The 11,531-nt window shown below is 52.6% G+C and overlaps 1 protein-coding gene across 8 annotated transcripts in view; it reads right to left on the reverse strand.

Annotated features, from left to right (window-relative positions):
- The window catches only part of Ptprs (protein tyrosine phosphatase receptor type S), a 65,641-nt gene that overhangs the window by 16,929 nt on the left and 37,181 nt on the right, over positions 1-11,531 (reverse strand). For all 8 annotated transcript variants that reach the window (XM_031348469.1, XM_031348474.1, XM_031348472.1 and 5 more), the window contains 4 exons: positions 7,268-7,537; positions 5,157-5,738; positions 4,435-4,568; positions 4,040-4,184 (listed from right to left, as the gene is read on the reverse strand). In XM_031348469.1, the coding sequence (XP_031204329.1) occupies positions 4,040-4,184; positions 4,435-4,568; positions 5,157-5,738; positions 7,268-7,537 (1,131 nt within the window). The remainder of the gene's footprint in view (positions 1-4,039; positions 4,185-4,434; positions 4,569-5,156; positions 5,739-7,267; positions 7,538-11,531) is intronic.

The following is an 11,531-nucleotide window of genomic DNA, read 5'->3' on the forward strand; positions in this document are numbered from 1 at the left end:
TTTTTTTTTTTTTTTTTTTTTTTTTTTTTTTTTTTTTTTTTTTTTTCCTTTTTCAGAGCTGAGGACCAAACCCAGGGCCTTGTGTTTGCAGCATTCTACCACTGAGCTAAATCCCCAAGCCCACATGTCAGGTGTTTTAAAAGGTAAAAATTGAGGTGCTAATTCATCAGACACCTACTGTAGCAAAACCAGACTAGCACTGGACACATCCTATGAGATACCTACTGTGTGCTGGGCAAAGTTCCTGCATACTGAGCACCTATTGTGTGCCAGGGCACCAAGCTAGAAGCTCTTACATAGTAAGCACTTACTATGTGCTAGGTATTATGCCATTGGCTATATAAGAAACTCAGATTATAAAAACTAAATCACCTACTGTGCACCAGTACTGTGCTAGGGTTCTACTGAAGAACAAGGCTCCACATTTTAAATACCTACCATGTGTTAGGCAATGGACTATGAACTCTACAGAGCATCAAGAACACACATATTAAGTACCTACTGTGAGCTAGGTATTGAGCTAACAGTATTCACATATTAAGCACATACTATGCTTCAGACACTAGGCTAACAGTTCCTGCATATTAAGCCCTACTGTGTGCAGGGTATTAAGCTGATAGGCTACGTATACTAAATACCTACTGTGTGTTGGCACTGGGCTAGAAGCACCCATACATCAAACACTACATACCAGGTACTGGACCAACAGTCCTTGAATGTTAAACACATACTGCATACATGCCAGGCACTGACTGGGCTGATAGTGACTGCAGATTAAGTGCCTACTGTGTGTCAGGTACTACATCAGGAGATTTACTGACTAAAAATACTCTCCACACATTAAATACCTACTGGTGCTAGGCAGGCACTGGACTAATAGCCTCCACATATTAAATGCCCACAGTATGCCAGATATTGGAGTAATTGTCTTCCTATACTAAATACCTACTTGTGCCGGGGTAATGGGCAACTATACCCTGGGAAACAATAGTTCTCATCGATTAGGCAAGTGCTGCGTGCCACGTGCTATTTGTAGCTTTAGCTTAAGTACCCATGGCATGCCAGCCCAGGTTGTAGGACCTTTATTAGATTGAGTTCTAGATTTCATATATGAAGCACCTACTATGTGTCGGGTGTCATGCTCTGACACTAGAGTGGTTGCAGTGCTCATAACTGAGCCCATACTGTGTGTACATGGTGCCAGGCACTTGGCAGGAACTGTGTGCTGAATAAACCCTGCGCTGCAGGAATCTTATGGTAGAGATCCGAGCACCTGCTGGGTGTCAAACACCAAGCCAACTTCCTTATGGCAAGTGGCAGTAAGTGTTTACTATATCTGAAGAGGCTTACACAACTGCAGAGCCCTATGTGATCTAGAGACCTACGGTGCACTGGCATCATTTAGCTTGTCACCAATGGCCAATGGCTTCCATTTATGATGTATGTCCTGATCTGCATTTGCACTTCAAACAACATTTAAGGAGCACCAACTCTATGCTGGGCCAAACAGCAGGACTCTGCTCACAATGGTATGTCTACTGTGTACATGAAAGGCCCTATGAAACATTTATAGCCCTACTATGGACCAGAGGCTAGCCTATGGAAATTACTGATAATACATGGGTGTACCCAGCACCCACTTTCCTTTTCGGGCTTGCAATGGGTCCTGATACTGGCTCTCTGCAGCCCTGCCTGCTGGACATGGGGAAGGCTCCCACATGTGACCCACAGCCACTCAGTCATTGATGCTGAACCCTGTCTCAAGCCACAGAGAGGAAACCCAGTTCCAAAGCTCATTGGTCTGGCTGTTGGGATTGGCTGTTGCTAGGTGCCAGAGTACTCCGAATCACCTAGGAAGCCAGGGGTGGACCTCACTTTGCAGGCAGTGAAATGGAGTCTCAGAAATAGCAGGAGCCCACTCTGAGCACACAGCAGGCCTCAGGCTCGGCCACCAGCTATGGGTGGTCTGGCCTTGAGCTGGGGGGCCATAGACCTGGGCTTGTGCGGGTGGCAGACAAAGCACTCCAGGACCCATCACCTGCAGGCAACCTGCCCTGGCTTGCTGGGCAGGACTACAACCCTGGTCCTCTAACCTGCCATGCCCTTATGAGTCTGGCACCTTGTCAATGTTGACTGTGTGCATTCCCTGACTTTCCATGCTAGGACCTAAAATCGACTACAGCTTCATACTCAAAGACAGTGGCTGCTGTGGGCCCCGGGGAATGGTTGCTCTCCCAGCTCTCTTTCTTGGAAACTGGACAGTAGTCACAGGATGGATTGGGGCCCATTTCTTGACCAGTCACCCCAATCCAAAGTGCCCGGGGGTGGGGGTGGGGGGGTCAAGCAGGAGTGATGGAAACAAAATAAGCCACCAGGGAATGTGCTGGAAGGGAGCTTCCACTGCGAAACAGGAGGAAGGTAAAGTGATAAAACCAAACCAAACAATAAAACAAGAAGCAAATTGACAGGGGCGATGATGGAAAAAAAAATCATAAAAGAAAGACAGACAGACAGACAGACGCCTCACAGAGACGCCCGGTCTTTACCTACCTTCCACTCCTTCAAGCGCTAACTTAACAGACTTTCTTACGAGAGGGAACGGCGCCGGCTACAAGACTATGAGCTCTTGGTGACCCACGCCGCCAGGAGAGCCATTCTGCAGCTCCCTGGGCAGTGGGGGTGGTGGGGTCTGAGGACACCCGCAGTGGCCAGCGGGTAGACCTGCACCTACCCTTGACAGGGCCTAATGAGCCCACAGCCCTGGGAACACGCTTGGCCCTGGGTCTTGGGTGAGAAGGGGAGCCCTCTCCCCCCAACCCCCTGTCCTGGGCCGCCCTGGAGCGCACATGGCTGGGACGAAGACACTTTCTGGGTGACCTTAGAGGTCACGACCTCACAATCCAGCCCAACCTGCGTGGTGTCTCGGATGGGACGTGCTATGAAGCTTGACACGCATGTTATGTCTAGTTGGGGTCATCTGGAGATTCCTCTGGGCCATGTGTTGCCCAGGGCAGGCAGGGACACACAGGGTGGGCTGTGTTTGTGAGTCGCTTGAGACTGGCTGATACTCACCTGTGGGCCACCTTTACCGGCCGCTCGGTGGCCCCAGGCCACAGGCCACCCTCACTGACCTCCACCTGACAATCGCCACCTTGGAGCCACCTAGGGCTCAGTGCTGGGGTGGGGGATGGGGCAGGAAGCAGCGGGGGTGGGGGGTGGGAAGGCTGGCAGGGAACCAGATCTCTGTGGCCCTTGCCTTCAGAGAAACCCTGGCTCAAGCAAGTCTACATCACCCTTAAGGGACTTGAGACCCACTGTGTTCTCACACATGGGGAGTGAGGGTCACCAGCTACAGTTGCTTTTGGAACCATGTTTGATGGCTACATGGTGACTAGCTGAGGGAGTAGGGGAGGCGCAAGGAACCATACTGGCAGAGGCTATGCTGGCCAAGCTAAGCAGAGCAAGCAGGGTGTGAGGCAGCCCCAAAGGGTCATGAGGGCTGAGCTGAGTTGTGGGAATGGTGGTGGGGACATTGGGGCCACCATGTGCCCCAGAAACAGAAACCTGTGACAGGAGCCAGGCAGGCACAGCAAGCTGCTTTAGGGACGAGGACGCTGTATCAAGGGCCACACATGACCCCAAAACTGATGTCTCTCAGTTAATAATTGGGCCAGTGGGAACTCTGTCCTTAGGCTTCCAGAGCTGAGAAGAGCTGAGGGGACCTGATAAGAGTGGTCACTCCAGGATCACCCAGGGGTCATCTGGGGCCCTCAGGGAAATCCTGGAGACAGGACTAGCCCCAGGTCCAGGAAGAGAAGGAAGGAACCAGTGGTTGAGCGGCCATTCTGTGCCAGTCTCATCCCCATGGGAAGACCCACCCTGCTCTGGGGAAACTAAGGCACAGCAGGCAGACATGGCCAAGGCTGAGGCAGGCCAGGCGGGAAGCACCCCCTCCCCGCGCCCCCGCCCAGGGGCTCAGGCTGGGTTAGTGGTCACTGCACCCCCCTCCCCTAGGGATAAGGCGCCGAGAGACACGTACTGGCCTGCAGCGTGCGCTGGCGCACGACCGCGGTGAAGGCGCCCAGGCCCTGCGGCGAGCGCGCCGCCAGCCGGAACGCATACTCCGTATTGGGCTTGAGGTCCTCTACCACAAAGGCTGTGGTTGGGTCGAAGGTTCGCCCCACCTGAGAATGGATGGGCCAGGAGCAGGTGGACAGACACAAGGACAAAGAGACAAAGAGGGAGAGATAGAGACAGTGATGGATGGAGGCAGAGAGGGGATATGTGCAGAATGAGGCAAGGTGGGCAGAGAGGATGGATGGAAAGGATGGGGAGGTGGGGGTGAGTAACAAGCCAGCATTGACAAGAGGCCATGGGGGCCTGCCTGGCAGGCCCCACCCAGTTCATCCCCTGCCACCCATCCAGCCCAGGTACCTCTCGGCCTCGGTCGCCCTCCCGGAAGAGCAGTTCATACTTAATGACACTCTCCTGCCGTGGTGCACTCCATGAGAGCCCAATGCTGGTCTCTGACTTGGCCTCGGCCCGCAAGTTCATGGGCTGGCCAGGCACTAGGGGAGAAGCACACACGAGGGACGGACAAGGTGGAGGAAAGTCAGTGTCCTCACAAGGTACCTCACCCCTCAAGGGAGCTCCAACTGCAAGCGAGGCTCCTGACACTGTGGCCTGCCTAGCTCAGGATGCTTCAGGGCTCTTCCAGCTGCTCAGCCACTTTGTATGCTTGTGGGTGGCCATCCCCTGGAATCACCTGTCCCTCTCTAATCTCTGCAGGGAAAGGGCAAATGGAATAGCTGGGGGCTGGGCATTTATTCTCACCAATTCTTTTCTTTTGATGAGGTTTCACTGTGTATCCCAGGCTAGCTTCAAACTCACACCAATTGCTTGCCTCTTCCCCTTACCCCAGTGATGGAGCTTGTGGTGTACACACTTATCTAGGAAGTGACATAATGGCTGTGTGTGTGTGTGTGTGTGTCTACTCCCAGTGACTACAGGGAAGGGGTTAGCTGGCAGACAACAGATGCACAACTGAGCTGGCCTATGGGAGGCCGAGTGCTCAGACTGGCTGGGATAACTGTCCTTTCTGACTCTAGAACAACGACCCCTGGCAGACATGTGAGGACCTACTCCCCAGACCTCACCTCCCTGCTGAGTCTTGACCTGGATGGGGTCTGACAGTGGCCCATCGCCCACCGACGTGAAGGCAAGCACGCGCACGGTGTAAGTCTCATCCTCCAGCAGGCTGCCCACAGTGGTCAGAAGACTGTCGTCCACATTGTGTTTCTGCCAGTTGCCCACTGGGTGCTCTGGCTCCATGGTGTAGTAGACACGGTAGCCACGGATCAGGCCATTGGGCTCCACAGGCTCCTCCCACTGCACGATCATGGTGGTGGTACTGAGCATGCGGGCCTGAACATTCCTGGGAGCGCTGGCTGGTGCCTGCTCGCCTGTGCGGGTCACCACCGACTCACTGGGGGGGCCCTGGCCAATAGAGTTGACAGCTGACACCCAGATCTCATACTCAGAATTGGGGCTCAGGCCTCCGATGCTGTAGCGTGTGGTGGTGATGTCTTCTTTGATCTGGTACGGCCCATCCTGGCTTTTGGACTTATACTCAATTACGTAGTAGGACACAGGGTCAGGGTTGCCCGAGTCCCATGTGACAGTGATACTGGTAGCAGTGTTCTCCGTCACCACAGGAGTCCCAGGGGCTTTGGGGAGAGCTGCAGGAGGGAGGTGGGGTGTCTCAAGACCACACATTCACTTCAGCCTCAGTTTCCTCAGCAAATACACAGCTCTAATAACCCCATTCATTTTGTTCCATCACTCAGTGTCAAAGTTGTTAAGAAAAGCTTTATTAGAACACAACTACGACACTGTCAACAACTGATTTTTACACTACCATGGTAGAGAGGCGTGAACACAGTACAAGCCAGAAGTTAACTTAGGGCTGAAAATATTTACTTAAAAAAAATACAAGGCCTCATGTAGCCTAGACTAGTCTTGAACTCACTATGTAGCTGAGGATGGCCTTGTATTGAGGCATGTGCCACCAGAACAGTATTTTCAGGCAGGTGCAATGGAGCTCATCTGTCATCTCAGAACTTCAGAGGCTGAATTAGGAAGATGGCAAACTCCAGGCTATCCTGGGCTCTTTCCTGCCCCTACTCTGTGAAACAGAAGACATTTACAAAGGAGCAGTGTCTGCTGTTAGGAACTGTCTATGGAGCCCTGGCCTGTGTCTGTGGTTCACTCTTTTAGCCACATAGGGCTTCCATCTTCCATCTGTCTGCCACTCTCCACTAGCTTTCTCCACACCTCCACACCTCTCCTGGACAGGCAGTGTCACCTGTGACCCTCTCATTCCCATCTGTTTTCCCCATCAGATTAGCCTGAGTTTTATACCCAGCTGTTATACCCACAGAGGGCAAGGCTTGGCAGTGACAACCAACTGGTCAGCCACAGCTGAGGCTCACTGTGCACTTCCCCAGTGTTTGAGTTCAGTGCTATTTTACAGCCTCCAAGTTGTCAAAGAGAAATGTGAGGCTACTTCCAAATACTTCATTTCATCTGAGTATGTGGAGGGCCAGAGCTTATGGGTCCTCCTCCTAAAGCTTGGTCTTGGATTCTCATATGGAACTCAAGCCAGGAGCAGTACCCTTCCCTGAGCCCTAGGGCCTTGACACAGGCTGCCGTCATCCCACTGAATTACTTGTTTAAATTTTAGACTTCCCACCAAACTCCCTCCCTCCCTGGACATGACCCTGCTGGGAAACAGAGAGCTTCACCCTGGGGTCTCAATGCTTGCTGTGTAGCCCAAGCTGACCCCAAATCCCTGATCCTCCTGCCTCAGTTTCCAAAGTATGGGGACCATAGACATGAGCTACCATCCCCAGCATCTGACCCACAGTCTCTAGCTCAGCTATTCTCAGCCTTTCTAACCCTGCAACCCTTTAACTCAGTTCCTCATGTTGTGGTGACCCCCCACCCCTAGCCAAAGTTATCGTCAGCAATGTAACTGTAACTTTTGCTACTGTTGAGAATAGTAATGTAGACATCTGTGTTTCCTGATGGTCTTAGGCTATGCCTGTAAAAGAGTCATTCAAACTCCAACAGGCTGAGAACCAACAGGTTGAGAACCACTGTTCTAGTTGGCTACACCCACTTCTCCCTAGCTCTGCCTATGCCTGCACCAGGGTCAGGGATGTGTCCCGTCCATTCCCTCCCCATCCCTCTTGTGAACCTGACTTACATTTTACAGTGATCTGAGCCACGGCCTCGATCACACCCAGGCTGGACATGGCCACACAAGTATAGTTAGCTGAGTCCTTGACATCCGTGAGTTCTAGAACATTCCGACCCACTGGCATGTCATCCTCAGGCGTCAGGTCCTCGGCCCCCTGCATCCATTTCACGTAGGGCATGGGTGAGCCCACGGCCACACAAGTGATATTCACATTCCCACCGGGCATGATCTCGTGGCTCATGGGCAGGATGGAGAAGCGGGGGGCCACACGGCGGACTGGGGGGGGCAGGCGGCGGTTTTGGCAGGAGTGGGGAATGGACAGGATGAGGAAGAAAAAGAAAAAAAGAGGGAAAAGGGTAGAAAGCCATTTAAATATAAACAGGGCCATTACAGCCCCCAGATCATTCATTCCCCCAAATGAAAACAGAACCAAAAAAAAAAAAAAAAAAAAAAAAAAAAAAAATCAAACCAAACAAATCATAAAAACACAAAGGAAACTTCAAAGGCGGGAACTTCACAAACAGTATAGATCTACCAAGAGTGAGACACGAAGCGCTCTCATAGCAAAGGGTTCCCCGGCCAGCGGACGCTGGTCGCAGCATGGAAGTACACACAAAAATTTATCAGCAGTTTCTCATCTTTGTGGACAGACATGGCTCCAGTGGGCAGCCCCTCTGTAGGCTCCTGAGAAGGGCAACTCCCATGACAGGTTCTAAAGGCTCTGGTGCCGAGGGCTGGGGTTGGGCATACACAAAGAGGTTGTGCTGTAGGAATGCAACTTGCCACCCTCCTGGGAAATGATGACAGAACCGATCATAAAAGATAGGAGCCCGGGAGGTGGAAGGACCAAGGAACTCCATGGCCTCCGGATCCAAACCCCCAAGGGAAAGATGAGAAATGCTAATGAAATTTTTGTGGTTTTAGGGTGTTAGAAACCCTTCTAAAAGCTTCTGTCGGATTGGACAAGTTTCCATCAATAGATGCAGCTCTTAAAAATCACAAACATCATGCAGAAAAGATTCAGAGAGAGAGAGGGGGGAGAGAGAGAAGGGGAGAGGGAGGGAAGAAAGGAGGAGGGAGAAAGAGGTGCTTATGAGAGTATTGGTCTCAGTATGGTGGAGAGAGCAGAGATGGAGAGATGGGGGAGAGAGAGAGAAGAGAGGAGAGAGAGAAGAGAGATGGGACAGGGACAGAGAGACAGCAGATGGGAAGGGCCCACCTCAGTGCTGCATGTACTCTAGCAGATGTGATGCAATGTGACTGGACACATTGCCACATCAGCCCTGGCAGAACCATAAGTAGGATATTCAATAACAATTCATAATTGAGAATTATTAACAGTAAGGAGCGGAAGAGCTAGAGCGTTGGGGGCAGGGGCATGTTTGCTGTGCTCCTTAGTGGGTGGGGATGGATGCCACCTTCTGCAGGGGCCTTGTGGGCTAGGAAGGCAGCAGGACATTTCCAGGGCTCCGTTTTCAGAAGCAGGGGGTGGGCATGGGACACTCATGGTGACCTGAGCCTCAAAGAGTAGCCTTCCCAGGGGTGAGGCTCCATATGACGAGAAACCAGAGCCCTAAGAAGCTACGGGGCAAGAGCATGGCCTTGGGTAGGTGAAGACGGAGGGTCAAGAGCACGGCCTTGGGTAGGTGAACACTGTCTGACAGGTTGAGTCAACACGAGAGGCCACATTATGGCCATAGCCATGCCTGTCACACAGTCCTAGGTGTGCAGGCAGTAACTGCTTGTTAAAGTCAACATGAGAGGCCACAGTATGGCCACAGCCATGCCTGTCACACAGTCCTAGGTGTGCAGGCAGTAATTGCTTGTTAAAGGCTCATCTGCTCTATTGAAGGGGCCTCAAAGATGGAGAAGCCAGCCCTTGCCCATTCCTTCCAGACTGGTGTCTCTAAGTGGACACCTCAAGCTGTTCCCTGAATCCAGGGGGAAGTCATAGAAGACAGGGACAGGGGAGCCACTGGGAATGAAAGTCTGCAGGCTGGAGCCCTTCGGAAAACGTAGCCCCACAAAAAGTCCAGAGTCATGGAGGACAGAGGATGGAGGGGAGGAGTAGGGAAAATATGAGCCCTTGCAGGCTGGAGGGGATGTGGGGCAGAGATGGGAGTACAATTCCAACAGGGCTGGGTGGAGGGCGAGGAGCAGGGGAGGCAGCACCAGGGTCCAGCCAGCCACCTGCTGCCAGCATCCACAGCGAGGCTGGGGGGGGGGGAGGGGAGATGCTGAAGCTGCATTGTCATGGAAACAGAATGAGTGGGAATGAGTGTGGAGGCTAATTAATCAAGGACAGAAAACGGCATCTGACGTCCAAACCAAAACCAGGAGGGGTTGGGGGAGGCGACAAATTAAAAAAAAATAAAAAATAAAAAAGCAAAAACCAGAAATTTAAAGACCAAACAAAAGCACCCTGAAAGGAACCAACACTCAAAGCAAGAAGAGAAACATGGAATGGGCGTGAGGTTGAAAATCGGGGTCTGAACAGAGGAGGGCTGTGGCTGTCCCAGGGATATGCCCGGACCCCTCCCTGCCAGCAGAGCACAGCATCTGACCTCGCCACCCAGCAACCAAGGGCCTTGGCTAGGCAGCAAGGCACCCAAGGGGTAAAACCCCCGAGAGGGCATCCTCAGGACAGACCAACCCAGACCCCGAACACAATCTCTCTAGATACCCCTGAAACTTGCTCAGGGCACTGTTTACTAGAACCCAGAGGCTAAGACCCCCCGGCCTGGGATCCAAGGCTCCTTATATGAAAGTACAGACTATCCAGTGACCTGCAGGGAACAGGCTCTGAGTGGACAGAGCCCAGGTCCATGTCCAGCACAGTCAGTGCGGTGCCAACACTGTTGTCTAGCCCTCCACCAATACCCTCCATGACAAAAGACTCAACTGGTTCCCTCTCAGACACTCATCTCTGCCATCTCGTCCACAGCAGCCACTGTCTATCTTCTATCTCAATCAATCAATCAGCAGCTATCTGTTGAGACAGGGCCTTGCTCTGTAGCCCAGGCTGGCCTCCAACTCATTGTAATGGTCTAGCCTCAACTTCCTGAATGCTGGGACAACAGGCCTGAGTCTCTGCCCAATGGCTCAGAGGCATTACTTTAAAGCTGTCTGTGACTGGAGGTCTGAGCTCCAGAGCTGCCTCCTTTGATCTCTCCTAACAAGCCCAGTCTGCAGCAGAGGAGACAGCCAGCCAGAGAGGTGAGGAGGCAAGGAGAATGAGGAGTTGCCAACCTCAAAGCCACGCCTGCCACTCTCCCAACCACAGGCAAGCAGAAATGACAGCAGAGTGTCCCTTTTTCACCATCTCAGTTCTTTCAAATGTGTGTCTTTACTGGGGGATGCAGAGAATGAAGACCCTTGGTCATGTGAGCCGTGGGCCCCAGCTGAGCCTTCCTTGCAGTTGTCACTCGTTATACCCTGAGGTCACTAGTGCAATGTGTGGACAGAGCCCAAAGCTTACACCACTCACTTGGTCACTGAGGACCAGGTATCTGGTTCTACAGGCCTTGCTCATATCTGACCCAACTGTGCTGCTGTGTGAAAGTGACCTCAGCTTTCAAAACACTGAAGCTACAGATGACCTGAATATGCAGTTTCCATCCAGAGCTGACTGCATTCATTAAATACTGGATGGGACCACATGTCATTTTAATGGTCATTGGTTCTGATGTGGCCAGCCCCTATCAGGTGAATGACCAGCCACAATCAGTTAAATGTCAGCTCCCATCAGCTGCAAAGGTGTCTGGGGCATCCAAGAACTGTTGCCCACTGGCCTTTACGGCTCTTGGTTGGTTTCTATGTCCTGTGGGAAGTGGGTTGGTTTGCCAGAGTATGCAGGGGAGGTGCTGCAGGCAGGAGGTAGCTCTCATCCCTCCATGCACACTCCCAGCCAGTGGGCGTGATGGCTGATGCTGTGTTCTGCCCATTTCTGGGCAGTTGCCCACCCACTTTGTTCCTCCACCCTTTGGCTGCAGGCTTCAGGTGCACATTAGGAAATAAGGTGGGCACAGAGCCCATAGGACGGACAGGCCCGGAGGGACCCCCGCCCCAAATTACCGACCTGAAAGGAGGGTCCAGGCGGGTTATAAGGGGCAACACCAGCCTTGGTCCTCGGCACGCTCCAGCTGGCTCTGGTCCCCAGCTCTTCTGGTCACCGAGTAGCCGGGGAGGGTCCCAGCGGGGGAACCCGAGTGGGTGAGTGGGGTCAGAAGGGTTGGGTGGCAGGGGGTGGGGGATGGTGGTGGCAGGTTAG

Source organism: Mastomys coucha, unplaced genomic scaffold (assembly GCF_008632895.1).
Source record: "Mastomys coucha isolate ucsf_1 unplaced genomic scaffold, UCSF_Mcou_1 pScaffold3, whole genome shotgun sequence".
Lineage (NCBI taxonomy): Eukaryota > Metazoa > Chordata > Mammalia > Rodentia > Muridae > Mastomys > Mastomys coucha.